Genomic DNA, 16,709 nt, shown 5'->3' with positions numbered 1-16,709 from the left:
ATAAAATGTTGTTTGACGTCTTTCTCCTGGTGTTTTCCTGTCGGAACATATAATGCAGTCCCGGTTTCTTTGGCCTACATTTGGAATATGTAGCTTATTATTCATTCTATTGTCCGACAAAAAACGTTAATTTATTTATAACGAAGATAGCAATAGGAATGGTCCGACTTTGAATGAAGTTTCGATTTTACGTTTATAGTTTTTTACGTTTACGTTTTATGTTCTTTATGTTAAATAATTTTAGTAAACATTAAATAATATAGTTTATATAGTTACGTTTATTGTCCACGTGTTTGAATCCGACCATACGCCTCTGACCATCCTCGACAATCCTTCCACTTCCAACGTAAAAACGGCTGATATATTTCTCATTTTAATAGAATACTTCCCATTTTAATAGGAAAGTACAGGAAAACATGTGTTTCTTAAAAAATTGCGGTGAAATCAGTTCATTCTTCTTAATCACTAATAAACTTTCATGTCCCCTCAGAGGGGACAACCGAGTGCAAAGGGTTAAAATATGTTCATAAAATATTATCGTTTTAAAACGTGTATTTCCGTAAAAACAAATTTTTGTATTTTTTTCTTCATTATGGTATATTGCTTATACATTGTATATGCCTACACAGGTCGGAAAGTCAAGAATGCCTAGGCAGTCGAGAATCTCGGCTCGAGAATATGCGAGATCGAATTTCAGCTGTGTTGAGAGCAAGAAGGATAGACTGACATTCGCCGCCTTTCTCGAATCTACGAAGCTATACGAAACGCCAGAACTCATATACAAGGTGGTTGGCATTAGTGTGTGTGAGTGGTGGGGCAGTTCCCTTTCGGCACGGGTCTGCCGTCTGATAATACTCCACTGTCTTTTCCAATCCCTCCCATAATCAACTCACATGTATTTACGTACACACTCAGCTGGCTGCCCATCAATACTAATTCAGTGCCTAGTTTCTCAACTAACCGCCATCCATGAGAAGAGGCCGCTAAAATCAGCTACGAATTTTCAGGTCGGTATGACAGTCAGATTCGGCCGCGAAAGTCCATAAGGTGAAACGTCTATTCATATATCTCGTCTGTGACCAGATGATGTATTCAGACCTTCGTTTGTTTAATTATTTTTGCTCGCAAGGTAAACTACTATACATTTTAGTTGTTTGCCTACACCGCAAACGGCTCCACTTTTACGCAAATTAGTTATGTTTTGGGTATGGAATTTTGCTAATTTACCGAATTCGTCCAAAATAGCTATTAATTGGGTACGAGATAATGGCTTGTTACGGGCAAGTATGGATTGTAAAAGATATAGGAAATCGGCGGTATTATACGTATACCACTTGTGAATTAAAAGTTACAGGGAAACGGCTTAAAATTTTTCAATCAGGACAACTGTGGTGGCCTTAAGCAGACGTCGCTCGTCCGTTGTTTTACAGAATTTGTAACTACTTATTACAATATTTAAATGCATCATTTGCATCATTGATAAGATATTGTAGCCCTTGTTAGATATTCTAGCTGTTGTATACATGGTAATATCAATTGTATTTTTCCCGTGGAACGTTGTTTTTGGAGCTATTGGCCAAATAGCAACATTTAAATACTTAGAATCTTGTGTGAATTCACCGTCGCATATTTTTAAATCTCCATTCGCGCGGAGATCTTCATGAATCAGATGAATCCCATCCGGAATATCTTAAGGAAAAGGATTTTTTTAAAACAAAATCTTTTAAAGCACTGTTCGACTTTACTGATTGCCAAGAGCATCAGTAATATGTGAATAACCCACACTCCCCTTCTTTCTTGATTTCTTGAAGTTGGGCGAAGTGCCAAAGCTCACGTACACGTGGTTCTATATTAGTGTGTGTAAGTGATGTGGTAATTTCCTTCGAGCACCGGTCTATCGTTTGGTAACACTGAATGTGACAGTTATCTTTCAACTGTTTTCATTTGTTGGAATATTACGTGTAAACATATAGTTTTTACCTAAAAGGTTAAAAATAATAGAAGTATTGTAAAAAGAGGAAAGAAGAGCTTGGAAATACAGGTTGTATATAATTTAGTATATAATTCAGTTTTTACTAATGAATGACAGTATATTCGTCTTAGATACGAATTTTGATCCATGATCAGATAACTAAAAAGTTAGTTAACCAACGAAGAAGAACAATATTATGGTACTACATTATACGAGAATCGATAGATTTCGAATCTCAATATTCTGTGACACGTAATAAATTATACAAAGAACAACAATGGATTTCAGAGTACCAATACTACCACTGTCATGTAAAATAGAACAACAAAAATTTGTTGTTGTATGATAAATAATTCTTTTACGCTTTTCTACTTTATGCTTACATGCTATGTAACGTTCAAAGTTCACATATAAAGAGAACATTAACAGAAATTTTGGTCTTTTACTTCTATACCTATATTTATGAAGTATGGAAGTACTAAAACAACAGGTAAAAATTAATTATCTTTGTTGTCTTTCTTTTACTAAATTGACTGCAATTATTCGTAAATTCATTACTCGTTTTCTAATACAAATATTGTACTGAAAGAAAATAACCCTATTTGCATAATTAACTATTGTACATGATTGTGATTTAATCTACATATTTTGTGGCATTTATTAAGAATTTTATTTTTCTACATAAAGTACTCATGCCATAATAACGTATATATGTATTTTTAGAAGAAAGGAAAAAATAAAACTAAGAAATATAGTATAGAACAACAAATACCAGATGCTCCGACATTGGAAGAATTTGAATGTTTGCTTGGAGAATCTCCTACAAATTTTCCTAAGGGTGTCGGTATTGAAAACATGGAAAGTGAATTACAATCTGCTTCAATTGATACAGAGATCTATGAACAACAAACTGTTGAAAAAACTAAGCAAGAATCGGCACATAGTTCATCAGTACCAATTAATAAGGTATTTTTTTTAGTACTTTCAATATGATAGTCTTTTATTTAGAGGTGTACCACTCAGGATAGTCAGTCCTATTAACTTCTTTGTTTTTTAATAATTATATTTTACAAGCTACTTAATTTAACTTGGTGACCCAATGGTGGAAACAATTTCATACCATTAAATTTGATCAACACTACAGGGTGTCCTAGCACCAATAGTATAACCAAGAAGGATAGTCTACGTGAAAAAATAAGTCGAAAATATAGAATAACATTATTTTTGTTAAGGCTTTATTTTTGAGAAAATAGACTAGGAATATTCTCGATACTGATCACATGTTGTTTGCAACTAGTAATTTGATCTGCAATCGAATGTTGGATGAGAAGATATAAACCACATTACTAATACAATAACAAAACCTTTATTTTTTATTTATTTTTAATGTAATTTTTTTAAATATATTCCTTATATCTTCTTCATTAAAATAAGATAAAACACGACATAATTTGGATGACATTTAGTTATATAATATATGTACAATAAAAAAAATTATTCTTTATTATTGGATCAATTACAAAAATAAATTAATTATTATTATATAACAATAATGCTCTGTATATATTTCTATAAATTGTTTCACTTATTTTTCTAAAATCCCGGTTATGATATATATGTACATGTATTTATAAGAATTTACATCTACCCTCTACCTATCATTCTTATGCTGTTATTTTATTGGAAATAATTCTAATAGATATATTTAAATCAATTTTAGGATGAAATAAAAGATTCTGCACCATTGGAAGATACCTTAAAAAAAGAAGAGGAGACAGTTAAGACATTAATCTCTACAATGCAACTAGTAGATACTGTGTCTGATACTGTAGTTCCTAGTAATGAAACTGCAGTGTCAAATTTACCGCAATCTACATTGAATACATTAGATTCAAAGAGTTTGACATGTGACAAACAAACAGAAAAACCGTCAGAATCTATTACAGATACCACAGATGGCATACATACCACTGTTAAAAAAATTGTACCTTTTACGGACGTCCAGATAGCATCACTGTATAATAACGAAGAGTTGGCATTGGTTGATTCGTTTATTTCAGAATTTACAGAAACGCAACTTAAAAGTAATACAATTAGACAGCAACATACATTACACGAACTCTTAAAGAGTTATCTTCGTGTAAGAAATCATTTAATTATCAATTCACACGAACTGGAAATTTTAAAAAAAACATGTAGACAAACACAAAACCAGTTATGGTGTTTGGAAAAAGCCTATATTACAGAAACAGGGGAATGTCAAGATGGAAATCCAGTTACCGCAGTACACGAATATTCTGTTGCACATTTTAATCAAGAAGCATTAGTAATTCTATCTCGAAATTTATCAACAATAAAGGACATGTTACATAATACTCAAGCATTATATTCTTACGAAGTTGAATTATTGAGATTACAAATTGAACAATATATTAAAAGAGTATGTATCTCTTGTAAAGAATTTACAGATCTTCCTCAAAATGCACCTGTAAATCTAATGCCAGTAGACACGCCTCTACAAATACTACCACAACTAGTGGAACTTAAAATGTGCATAACTATATTGTTTACTTTTCAAAGAAAATTATTAAAAGATGGAAAATTTGTAACAGATACCAGAGACTGGTTGACGAAACTAGTGGCAATTTTATTGCGAATGGCAAATTGGCAAGATCATTTATTCCTATTGAATCATATTCTAAGATGCCCTGGTGGTGTAATGAATTGGGCATCTAGTTATGTTCAAATGCCGGTACCACAACAATTTAATAAATTAAGTACATCTCCATTGAATGATCCATACTTAAACCATATAATAGCTACATTAGCTGTTATTCTACTACCAATTAAAGATAGAGATACATTTCTCGAACAGGTATTTAAATAATTTCGATATGTAATATATATTACATATAGTATATATATACAATAAAATTTGGTTTAATTAGGTACAAATGTCATTACAAGATACAGCATGTAGTCTTGGTGATTCAGTTTGGGTAATGTTGGATGAAGAAGGAGAAGAAGATGAAGATCTAGCTAATATCGGAGCAAACCTATCTGAAAATGATCTTATTTTATTATTAAATCAAATTCCTTTTAACAAAGTATTTGAACATGTGTTGTACATCCGGTATCAAAATGATAGATACCATCAAAACAAAAATTGTATTACTCATCATTATATGTTTCGAATGTTTGCATTTTTTACAATTGTTGTTAAAATTTTAAAACAAGGTATAAAAACATATAATTCCCCGAGATACAGACAATTAGCTAAACGACTATGTGCATTAATCAAAGATATTGTGCAGTATGCTAGCGACCAATGGGAAGAATTTGATAAAAGTCAGGTAATATCATATTATTATTGCGTAGAATAATGTTAGAAATTCTTAAATTTTAATTTTGCAGATTATGGACGAATCAACATTGCCAAAACTTCAAATTGAATTTGATTGTTTTTTTTTGAGAGCAATTCTTAGTATATTTTCATCGCGTCGTTTAGGCGCATGGCAATATTTAGCTGCTGTTCCATATAATTTAATATCTTCGAATACTTTGTGGCAGATTTTTTATATTTTACATACTGAATCTGTTCAAACAGATATACATACTGCTAGTATATCTCTACAGAGTAAGTACAGCTATGAAATAAAAAAAATAAAAAAATAATAAATTCAAATATGAATTTTGATATTTTGATAACATCAAAGATTGGGAAAATGAATTAAATTGTCCGCAACTTCGTAAAAAATTTGAAGAAAAATTAAGCAATATACCAGGAGATGAATCGTATTATCTTTTAACGACTTTTGCTAATATGGCTATGGCTAGAGATGATAAAGATTATGACTTTGTAAGAGCAACGACGATGGATTTATTTCAAGTACGTATAAACTTTTGTGTTATAAGTTTTAAATATTAAATAAGTTTTATTGCGTTACAAGCTTTAAGTATTGAATAATTCCATCAATAATCGTGATTTATAGATCGGCTTTCTCAGTGAAAAAACACAAGACTCGTGTTCAAAAGATGCTCGCACTCTTTTATCAAATTTAACAAATAAATATCCTTCACTTCTGTCAGATATTTTGCAGAAACTAAAAGATAACTTTGTATCAGTTGGAAAGGTAAAAATACTCCGTTATAAAATTTTGTTATACATTTATTCGTAAGTAACAGATGCCTAAATTAACTTCAAATTTATTAATTTTAGCTAAGTTTATATTTATTTACTGAATTAAAAATAGACAAATGGATTCCACAAGAAGAAAATATAGTAATTCTTGCAAGATGGTTACATGAATACCCATTGTCATCAACTGAGAATTATTTAGCTCGTTTAGTTCTTACCCATTTGAATTGGGGTTTTGATAAGTAAACACATAATTTTTAACTTCTTATAATTCTTACTTCTATAAGTAGAAATTTCTTACGTTAAAAGAAAACAAAAAACCCTTTACAATATTGCAATCTGAGGTTTTGTTATTATGCTATTACATAATGTATCAATTTCAAATATACTGCAAAAAAATGTTTTATTTTATATTATTATTTTATTCTATCTATTATATTATATTTTGTTTTATTTCATATAAAGTAAACACACCATCAGTTCTGTGAATTGCATTTATTGCATCTAATACATACAAATTTTATTCATTTTGTATAAAATTGAATATACAGTAAATAGCGGCACGAGAATGACTTGACCACGGGTGTTTTAGGTTTTAACTAATGTATCAGTAAAAATTGAAAAATATTTTTTTGCAATTTGCTACTACTACATTAAGGCTAAAAGGTGCTCTGCAAGTTGATTCATTGCTCTACATTTTGATTTCGATAACAAAACTTCATATTGTAAAATAAAAAAGATTTTTCGGTATCCTTTGACATAGAAAATTTGTATGCTTTGGATTGTTTTATAATTCTGGTATATTCAATATGTGTGTAAACATGTACATTTAATAATGTAATGTATGTATTTGTAACAGGAATGGTAATTTATACCTTCCCATTGGTTTACATAGACGTGTAGCATTACTAATTGTTGAACTTACAATGAAGTATGTACCTGATGTTTCCATCCAACCTGTATCTTTATTAGTGGAAGGTGTTAAGCAGGTAGGTTGATATTGAAATATGCTTCATAAAATGAATTTTTTAAATTTCTTTATAATAAATAACAATTTACAGGTCTCGTCAATAATAAGGCCTCAGAATACTGAACATGCTTTTTCATTATGGACATGGGAAATGATTTCTAAACTTAGATTACACCAACTTGATCAAAACGAAGCAATTTGTCAACATACGTTAATGAATCCTTCAGAAGCATTAACTTCTATACCTAATATGGGTACTGACGCAAATTTAGAAATTGTAGCAATTGGTACACGAGAAAAACAACCGATAGCATGCTATGTAGCAACAGTTATGACGTTATGGGGTCACTCTGTACCTTTAATATGTTTAAAAGGTTTCAGTCAATTGCAGATATTACAGAGCTATTGTAAATACGAACATATTCTTGTATGTTTACATCATATTATACCATTGTTTTTGGAGTGTCCCGAATCATTACTAAAAAATCAGAAATTTAATAGTCTAATTATGTCTCTAATTGCGGCCGATAAATCCTACATGAATACGGTTAAAAGTTTTATAGCCACAGAATTTCCAGGAACAATATTGAAACATTTTTCAAACATGATACACTCACATTTGTATAATTTTAAAAGGTAAATGATTATATTCTTTTTAATATTTCATTAAATAATAATTGATTCATTTATTATCACAGATATTGTTTAAAAAGTTCCAAGGATTTTGTACATCTGTGGCTGAATATACTACTGCTTGTACCAGATTGGAATAAAGATCAAAGTGTAATGTATTTGATGGATACTGTGATTAGTGTTGCATTTTTCGATCCAGAAGCAAAAGCAACGGTGGAGAATACGTTTCAGAGTCTTTTTTCTGTAAGATCAAATAAAATTTATATATAACATTACATAAATAATATTGAAAAAAAACTAGAAAAAAGTTACTCTGCAAAAAATATTTTTCTTCCACAAGATTTTTCTTTTGTAATCGTTCAAATCGAACTTATACATGTAAATTTGATTAAAATACAAGAAGTCTAGAATGTAATTAATTACTTTCAGAATACCACTTCCAATTGGAATATAGCAGCATCGTTTGGATCATTTTTAAATTGGGCTACCGGTTCCTTAAATTCAACAAGCCTTTTGGGTGGATCTGTACAATCAATTTGGGTTGCTTATCAAGTATTGTCAATTGAACAATTTAATAGAGAAATTAAAACCGGTCTATGGCGTGAAATTTTACAAGAATTGTCAACACAGACTAAAATATCATTGCATACTGCTATTAAGGTTTGCCTCGCGAAATATAACGTACTTGTAATATTTAGACAAATATATATATGTCATTTTGTTAAGTGTTCCTATTTTTCACGTAGTATTTTTTTTCAGAGAGCTTGTGCCACAGTAAAAATGCAACCATTTGGGGATAATGCATTATTTATATATCGTTGGTCTCAACAAGCACTAGATACTTCTATGGATCATCCCATTCTTCCTCTTTTATGGCAAAATTTTTTTGCATTATTTCTTGCCAGAGTTCCGACGACACTAGGGTTTGTTTTATTTGATAGAAGACAAAGGACAATGGTAGAAATTGACCAATTTCGGACTTGACTGGCAACAAAAGATTTTTTTTATAGGATATGATTCTACAGTTTCACATGGTTCTCTCAGTTTTACATGTCTTACATACTCCAATTACAATTTATTATCTTTTCAGAACTACTAATCATGGAGGACTTGGTGAAAAATTCTTTGAAGGCATGATCAATTTAAGTTACTTGAAAAAATTAAAGAAACGTCTACATGATACTACTACATATTTTCAGTTAAAAGGAGAAAATGATTTGGATGATGGGAAACCAATTACTGAGGAGAGACGAATATTTTATTTTAATGCAGCAAAGTATGTAGTATTAAAATATAATTGATATAACAAATTTTGGAGAAAACTCTTTAATTGTATTTTTTTAGATTTTATAAAACATTAAGTTTGTGGCTTGAGGAACCAAGATTGCAAGAGCCAGGTCTTTATTTGCCAGCATTACCTCCGCAATACATGTCGCAAAAATTAATATTACTTGTTCAAGATGATTGGGTAAGATACAAATGTTCCTAATTCAATTGTAAATATACGAGAATGTAACATTTTGTATAATATTTGTTTGAGTAGACTCCATGGTTAGAATATGTTGATTATTGGACGGTACAGCAAAACCAAATAAACGCGGTCCAAGAATGGGAACGTATGTGGTGCAGAGATAGAGAAAATCAGAACCAAAAAGGAATAGATACAGCAATTGCATCGTCAGAAATATCTGATCCATTGCAAAGAATTTTTAAAAAATTGACAACATATGAACGGCCTGTTCCACCGCCACTTTTAAATCGAAATCAAACAATTCTTCATCATGTACATAGACATAACATATACAACTGCAATACAGTCATCGACTTAGTACAGCCACACCTTAGACATTTATTAGAATATGCTCAAACATATAATTTAATGATTTCTGAACACAGAGCGGTAGATTGTAGTTTTTTGGAATTAGTACCGAAACTTTATCGGGAAATTCAAAATCAAGTAGTATTGCATGCATTATGCGATCCAGCACCTTCAGGCCAAACACGATCTAGATTAGGAACACCACCTACTATTCATTGTGCCGGTCCAGCAGTGATTACGATTAAGGTAATTTTAGATGAATTATTAACTAGAATTTGTATTATTGCTCTGAATATATTATTCTGGATTATTTATATGGTATTTTAATATTTAGGTAGCCGAAGCTCACGTTAATGAGGGGATTGATGACGTGATAAGGCAAAATAGAGCAGAGTATGAAAATTTATTAATAAAGGCAAGTCAGCCGCCACCTAGTAAAGTCATTCAAGGATGTGTTTTTTTAGACTATATAATCATGTAAGTATAATGATAATTCTTTTGTTGGTCGCATTGAGGTTTCTATCAATATGAATATAAAATTTTTATTTTTTTACAGAATGTTCGAACATGAAGTAACTTCTAGTCGAACCAGTGAAAGCCCGGTAGGACTGTACGCGATTCAAGAAAGCGGTGTTAAATTATTTTATCATCTCATCAAATATTACACAGAAGAAGCAGCATTGTGCCCACCGACGAAACAAGCTATTACTACTTGTATAGAAAAATTACAGCAAGTAGGTGTTACGAAATCTAGAAAAATATATTCTTAATTGGCACGTTATTAATGTAAATATTTCAAAAGTTATTTATCAGCGGCGAGGAGAGTCAAGGTCCACAATTATTAGACACTTTAATGAGGAGACCAAGCCTTGGCAGTTCACTTGGACCACATTTTACACCTGTTGCTGGCGGTGCTTCGAAATTTTTAGAAATGTATGAAACGGTTGTTAAATTTTCTACTGGCAAGAACGATGATCTTTGTTTCGTATTATTATCAAAGGTACGTTACTTGCAATACACGTAACACGTGTTTATGTTTAATTTTTCTAATATTTTTGCAATTTATATGACATATATTTTCAGTAATGTATTTTCATTTTTATTTTAGTTCGATGTTGCGAACTGGTTAAATTATAGACGTCCGAGGTTGAGTGAACGATCGACATTCATAGATTTAGTATCCAGAGCTCTTTGTAATCTAGGTTTTAATCCGGACGAAGAAAAATTGATTTTACACGAGGTATTTATGTACTTCGTTTAGAATAAACTTCATTTTCAATACTATATGAACCGGTTATTATGAAAGTGGCCTAAATAAGGAATAAAGTAATATTGTCAGTTTCATTATTATCTGCTACATCTTCATGCTTACTTTACTAGTGGCTTAAATCATCATATCTTTCCCCGATGCGAGGTGCAGAAAAAGTAACATTGTCATATTATAAAAACAATAACTAACAGATGACAATTAACTGGTTAAAAGTACAATGAATACGATTTATAAACGAAGCTCCACGTAAAATGTATAATAAAACTTCAATGGATCCTGAAAAGGAATTTCTATTTTATAGTATACAGTTGTCCCCATTATTTACTACTGCAAAGCACCTGACAAAGGAAAAGCATAAAGATTTTAATGGATAATTATCTTACTTTTCGCCAATTCATCACGAATATTTTAAAAATTCGTTGAAAAAGTAATTATAAAGTTACAACCACAAAAAAATTCTAAAAATAAATAAATATTTTTAAAAATTTATTTTTGTAAGTCATTAACTAGGGTATACTATTAATTTTAAAAGTGACATAAGTAATTCAACTGTTCAAAACACATCACTCAAACAAATTATTCATAAAATTTAACGATCTTAAATAAATATCACAATAGCAGAGTGCTTAATTTTAATACATTTTGCATCATGATGGAAAATATTTTTTGACCTGGTCAAACGAAAACGTTTAATTATTTTGAAATGGGAAATATATAACTTGGAGCCACTTTCATAATAACCGGTACATATTATACATAAACTTGTAATGGATATTATAATTGGCTATAATATCTCTATACAGTAATCGCCATTGATAATATAAATTTTCTTATAGATGTTTAGAAACCATTTACGACTCATTTTACTACACGAATTTCCTGAACACTATGGCGAAGTTTTAAGCGCCATATTAAAAAGTAGCGAGAGTCAAAATTTATCGCTAAATGTATGGCGAGATTTATTAGGAACTCTTAGTGGTAAACCAAAACATGCAATTTCATTTCAATCATCCAAAGTTAGGGATGACATTCGTCATTATGCTACTGATCAAAGGCTTCTTTCTCGGCAAGAGGTTTGTTTGTTCAGTTAACTTCGCTTTATAAGTTTTATTTCTCAACCTTCATTATGATTTACTAGTAAATTTAAAATTAATGTATATTTATTCATTTTATCATAGATACACGATACAGCCGTATTACTGTGTAGACATTTCATGCAAGAGCGTTTACAGTATGGTCTTTATGGATTATATCCAAAATACAGAGTTTACAACGAACCATTAACGATATTTCTTGGTATGGTAGGTCATGCTCTTGTTGTACTTACACTACAATCTGATAGAGGATCTTTAGGAGATCAATGTAAGTATTTAAAATTTATATTAAGTATTATTTAACGTATTAATTCTATTATGTAATTTACAGTATGCGAGAAAATATGGCCTGTTTTAAGTGAAATGTATGCACCTTGGATTACGCCATATTGGACACGAAATTTAAAGGAACCAACTGCCGCGTGGATTCAACAACTTACAGACGACAGATCTGTTTTATTACCTTGGATTGTTACAGATGGTCCCTATGCTAACAAAATAGTAGCAATGTTTGTTGAATGTATTCGTTTTATTATTGATACATTGCCAGCATCCAGCAAGATTCTTTGCTTTGTTTGGCAGTTTTATGTCACTAATTTTGCACACGCCTCTGTTAAAAATCATGTTTTAAATGTCATACATGGTAATCTTTTGTCATTGCCATGGGATCGTTTTTATCCGAGTATAACTGATATAGAGTTTATGATAAAAGTGATTGATCAATATTTACCAGATTGTCACTTATTTCTTGGGAGTATATTTACATGCCTAAATTGGTCAGTTTGGATCAACGACTTTCTAGCGACACAGCCATTGCCTATTGTAGCAAGAATGCACGTTTGTTTGTTAAATTTAATTGTAAAATTATCCAACGAACCCAATGTTAGACAGGTAAATTAAAAAAATATTCATAGAAATCAGAGTTAATGGACATTGTTCTTCATTGTCTTTATATTGAAATAGTGAATTGTATAAAAAAACTTGTTGAAGATTGTAAAGCATGTCATATTCCAGAATGATAGGACAATTCAATTAGTTACCGAGGCTGAAAAATTTTCATGGCATTTACTAGAAGCGAGCGCATACGATCAAATAATTAATTGGTACATTATAAGTTGTGATCCAAGAGTTATCATTTATGTTGACAATGATCAATGTCATCCCGTAGATGTTGCTGTGAATAAGTATGTATGATTTAAATATATTAGTTTAATTGTAAGGATATATTGTATGTTGTTTAGTAAATTGTATATGATAGTTTGTTAAAGGTAGCAGCAGGTTATGATCCTCTTGTGACTCATTTTCATCCGACTACATTGAAAAAGAAACAAATGTACGTTCGTGCGTCGGTAAAACTATTAATCAGTTCTGCAACTCGGCACAAGTCTCTAATATCTTCAAATCCAGAATTATTTACTAGTACGTTATTAAGAATGTTGGACGAAATGGAAGCTGTTATTCTAAATAGTGAGTACAATATTTATTGTATATCAGAAATTCTATTTTATAATAGTTACTAATTGAAATATCAAATATTTTTCAGCTGTTTCAGAATCACAGCAAATTGGAGAAGCAAGTTTGTTAATAACTGAATTGCTTCACGCTCTAAATCAAAGTGGACATCTTATGAAACATCTTTGTACCAGTTGGGCTTCGTGGCTTTTGAAGAGAACAACTACTAGTCCAATTCTCATAGGTGTACTTAGAGTTGTAACTATAACAATTACTTCAACATCTGTCCTTGGAGAAGTAATGGAGGCTGGATTGGAAGCATATTTTAAATTTAATTGTACGTAAGATAAAAGTTTAAGTAATGTTTATTAATAATTAAATTATTATTTTTATCAAGTTTACAAAAATAACTCATTAACATGAGTAAAATATTTCAACAAAATCCGTGTAAAGAACGTACTTATATATGAATTTTGAAGAATTATTTTTACAATAACTAAAAAACCTTTTAATCGATAATATGTTCATTTTATGTAATTATACTTTTCATTCTGATTTATACCAGTATTTGAACAAATTCAACCAACATGGGCTTCGGTGTTGACAATTTTGCAATCAGTAGTACCTCGCCAACCACCAGCGGAGACAGTATTTGTTTCCGAAGGAAGACTTCTTGCACTATATTCTATTTTATTAAAACAACTTCCGACGTGTCAAGATATCAAAGAAGAAGGAATGCTTCTTACAAATCTGGTTGATTTGATTTCTGCTGTGAGACCAACGTAAGTGGTAATTATATAAATTTATATACCGATACATTTATGTTTCATGAACTGTTCTTTATTTAGAGATACCAATGAAGAAAAACTCCCTCTCTTATGGGCTAAAACCTGTGAACTAGCATACAGGCAATGTCAATACAGTGAAAATACTGTTATTGCTGCTAGAGCTCTTAAAGGTTTAGCACGTATTTTGTTAACAGTGGCTGATGATGGAGGACAAGGGTGGGATATATTAGGAGCTATTGGCCTAAGAAAAGGATCACTACTCTCTATTAAGTAAGTGAAAAAGTCGATGGTTAGAATAGTAAGACTGAGACAAACCAAAATATGTACAATCTTGATGTCAAAAGAAAGGACAATGTTAAGTCATAGAGGGGTTTACTGACCCAAGAGCGTACAGCATATGCTATACACCGTTGGAAAAGTCTTGCCAAGGCGAATCGACTGATACCATTTTTAACTTCGATATCAGATGGGATAATGTCGAAAAATGGCCTCAAAGTTCAAGATTTTGTGGTTTTGAACAAAAGAAACCGGTAGTAAAAGCCCATCCGGCCCGAGGGACCTCGGGTAGCCACCTGAGGAAAAACCGAGGGGTGTAAGCGATACTCTAGTAGATTGGGACGGCAAATGTGCCCCACCACCTTCATTTCAGTGCCGTGTTGGGCCTGCGTTTGCCGCATGGGCCCCGTTCCAAATGCCCAGGGCGAAATCGCCAATGGATCAGTTGTTTTTCATGAACATAATATATTCATGGTAGACAATTCGCAGGTATAAGTTGGGAATGTGCAGATTAGTATTCAGACTAATGCGTCACTTACAATAGTGAATGGAGTGACATTTTATTGATTGAACGAAACATAATGATGTGAATACTGAATACTAACCTGCACATTCCCAACTCATACCTGCGAATCGTCTATCATGAATATATTATGTTCATGAAAAACAACTGATCCATTGGAGATTTCGCCCTGGGCATTTGGAACGGGGCCCATGCGACAAACGCAGGCCCAACACGGCACTGAAATGAAGGTGGTGGGGCACATTTGCCGTCCCAATCTGCTAGAGTATCGCTTACACCCCTCGGTTTTTCCTCAGGTGCCTACCCGAGGTCCCTCGGGCCGGATGGGCTTTTACTACCGGTTTCTTTTGTTCAAAACCGCAAAATCTCGAACTTTGAGGCCATTTTTCGACATTATCCCATGTGATATCGAAGTTAAAAATGGTATCAGTCGATTCGCCTTGGCGAGACCTTTCCAACGGTGTATAGCATATGCTGTACGCTCTTGGGTCAGTAAACCCCTCTATGACTTAACATTGTCCTTTCTAGTTAAAGATTGTAGTTAACATTTGCTTAAAGACTGTACCACGTTATAGCAAGCACAGAAAAATCACTGTTGCTCGATTGAATTTAGTTCAAAATATATATTTTATATTTATTTAGGTGCAAATTTTTAAGTCGCGCAATAGGTGTATATTGCTTGGCACAATTACCCGAGTCAAAATCGGAACAACAGTTAGTGAGGTTCACTCCTAATTCACCTGGAGTAGCACCTTTAAGAACAACTGATCAGGATTCAATGGAAATTCGACCTAGTACAGAAGCAATTAAAGCTATGCAGACTTTAGAAAACCTTTTACTAAGCAAGCAATATGTAGAACTTAAAGGAAACATAGAGCGTTCAATCAGATTGATCAGAGACTCTGAAAATTCACTACACAATGCAGTTACAGTTATAGGTGTACTCACAACAGAACTTTACAAACAAAGATATTTGCATCTTTTAATTGAGTAATGTACGTTTTAATTTTATATTGTCTATTACTGTTTATTACACAAATATTAAAAAACATTTCTTTTTGTAGATATTTAAGTTCAAGCAAAGTAGTGTTTTTTACATGAAACTAGTCAAAAAATTAGTTTAATAATTATGGCTATTTGAGAAACATGTGTTATTCGTATAGTGTAATGTGTACAAAATTTTATTTTTTATATTCACATGTGATATCTTCATTGCAGCTTTATGATGTAAATATATAAAATAATTGTTTCAGCCAGTGCTGCCCACGAGTAGATTCTTTCACGCAGCTTTGTCTCCATATATGCCATATTATGTTTCAATAATGCTTGCATACATGTCGCAAAATCAGTCAGTGTCCCTGTTAAAGAAACAACGTTTGTATGATTCGGAGCTTGTATTGGACAGCACTGGCTTAAAATGTTATAATTGTTTAAAATATTTACTATGCACTTAGTATGCCTTTAAGCAAACATCGACGAAGAAGAAAATATCAATTAGAGATGGTAAAGTTGTTGATTTCTCACAATTTTTAATATGACTACCTCTAGTTTTGACTGCTTTGTTTGTTCAAGTAAAATTGTATGAACTAATTAATTTTTAAATAAAACAAATATTGTGTAAATGTGTAATCGTTTGACTATAGGCAAGCAAGCATACACTAATAATTATTTAATTATTACATGTAACTGTATATAATATAATTTTATTCTTAATATTTAACACCCTTTATTACAATCTAATTTATTTTACATTATTATAAAAACAATATATTTT

At 31.5% G+C, this 16,709-nt stretch overlaps 1 protein-coding gene across 2 annotated transcripts; it reads left to right on the top strand.

The window, feature by feature from the left end:
- Positions 1 to 1,149: 1,149 nt before the first annotated feature.
- Positions 1,150 to 16,654, top strand: LOC122397484 (ectopic P granules protein 5 homolog). 2 transcript variants are annotated; one of them, XM_043396646.1, is made up of 30 exons: positions 1,152 to 2,462; positions 2,696 to 2,938; positions 3,693 to 4,847; positions 4,921 to 5,325; positions 5,387 to 5,609; positions 5,689 to 5,861; positions 5,965 to 6,105; positions 6,192 to 6,352; positions 6,970 to 7,099; positions 7,172 to 7,716; positions 7,779 to 7,956; positions 8,143 to 8,373; positions 8,473 to 8,636; positions 8,804 to 8,989; positions 9,058 to 9,181; positions 9,257 to 9,778; positions 9,867 to 10,009; positions 10,089 to 10,266; positions 10,335 to 10,532; positions 10,641 to 10,772; positions 11,639 to 11,875; positions 11,981 to 12,164; positions 12,228 to 12,787; positions 12,911 to 13,080; positions 13,155 to 13,363; positions 13,440 to 13,685; positions 13,914 to 14,130; positions 14,197 to 14,406; positions 15,578 to 15,930; positions 16,154 to 16,654. In XM_043396646.1, the coding sequence occupies exons 1-29, from the start codon at positions 2,442 to 2,444 to the stop codon at positions 15,927 to 15,929; spliced, it is 7,638 nt and encodes a 2,545-aa protein (XP_043252581.1). In that variant the 5' UTR covers positions 1,152 to 2,441; the 3' UTR covers position 15,930; positions 16,154 to 16,654. The 2 variants fall into 2 exon arrangements, with proteins under 2 accessions (XP_043252582.1, XP_043252581.1); XM_043396647.1 differs by lacking the exons at positions 13,440 to 13,685; positions 13,914 to 14,130; positions 14,197 to 14,406; positions 15,578 to 15,930; positions 16,154 to 16,654 and having other exon boundaries at positions 1,150 to 2,462; positions 13,165 to 13,303.
- The last annotated feature ends 55 nt before the right edge of the window (positions 16,655 to 16,709 follow it).

The sequence above is a fragment of the Colletes gigas genome, unplaced genomic scaffold (genome assembly GCF_013123115.1).
Source record: "Colletes gigas isolate AHSC1104 unplaced genomic scaffold, ASM1312311v1 Colletes_gigas_Sc00009, whole genome shotgun sequence".
NCBI classification, from domain to species: Eukaryota; Metazoa; Arthropoda; class Insecta; order Hymenoptera; family Colletidae; genus Colletes; species Colletes gigas.
This window is presented reverse-complemented; position numbering and strand designations above follow the sequence as displayed.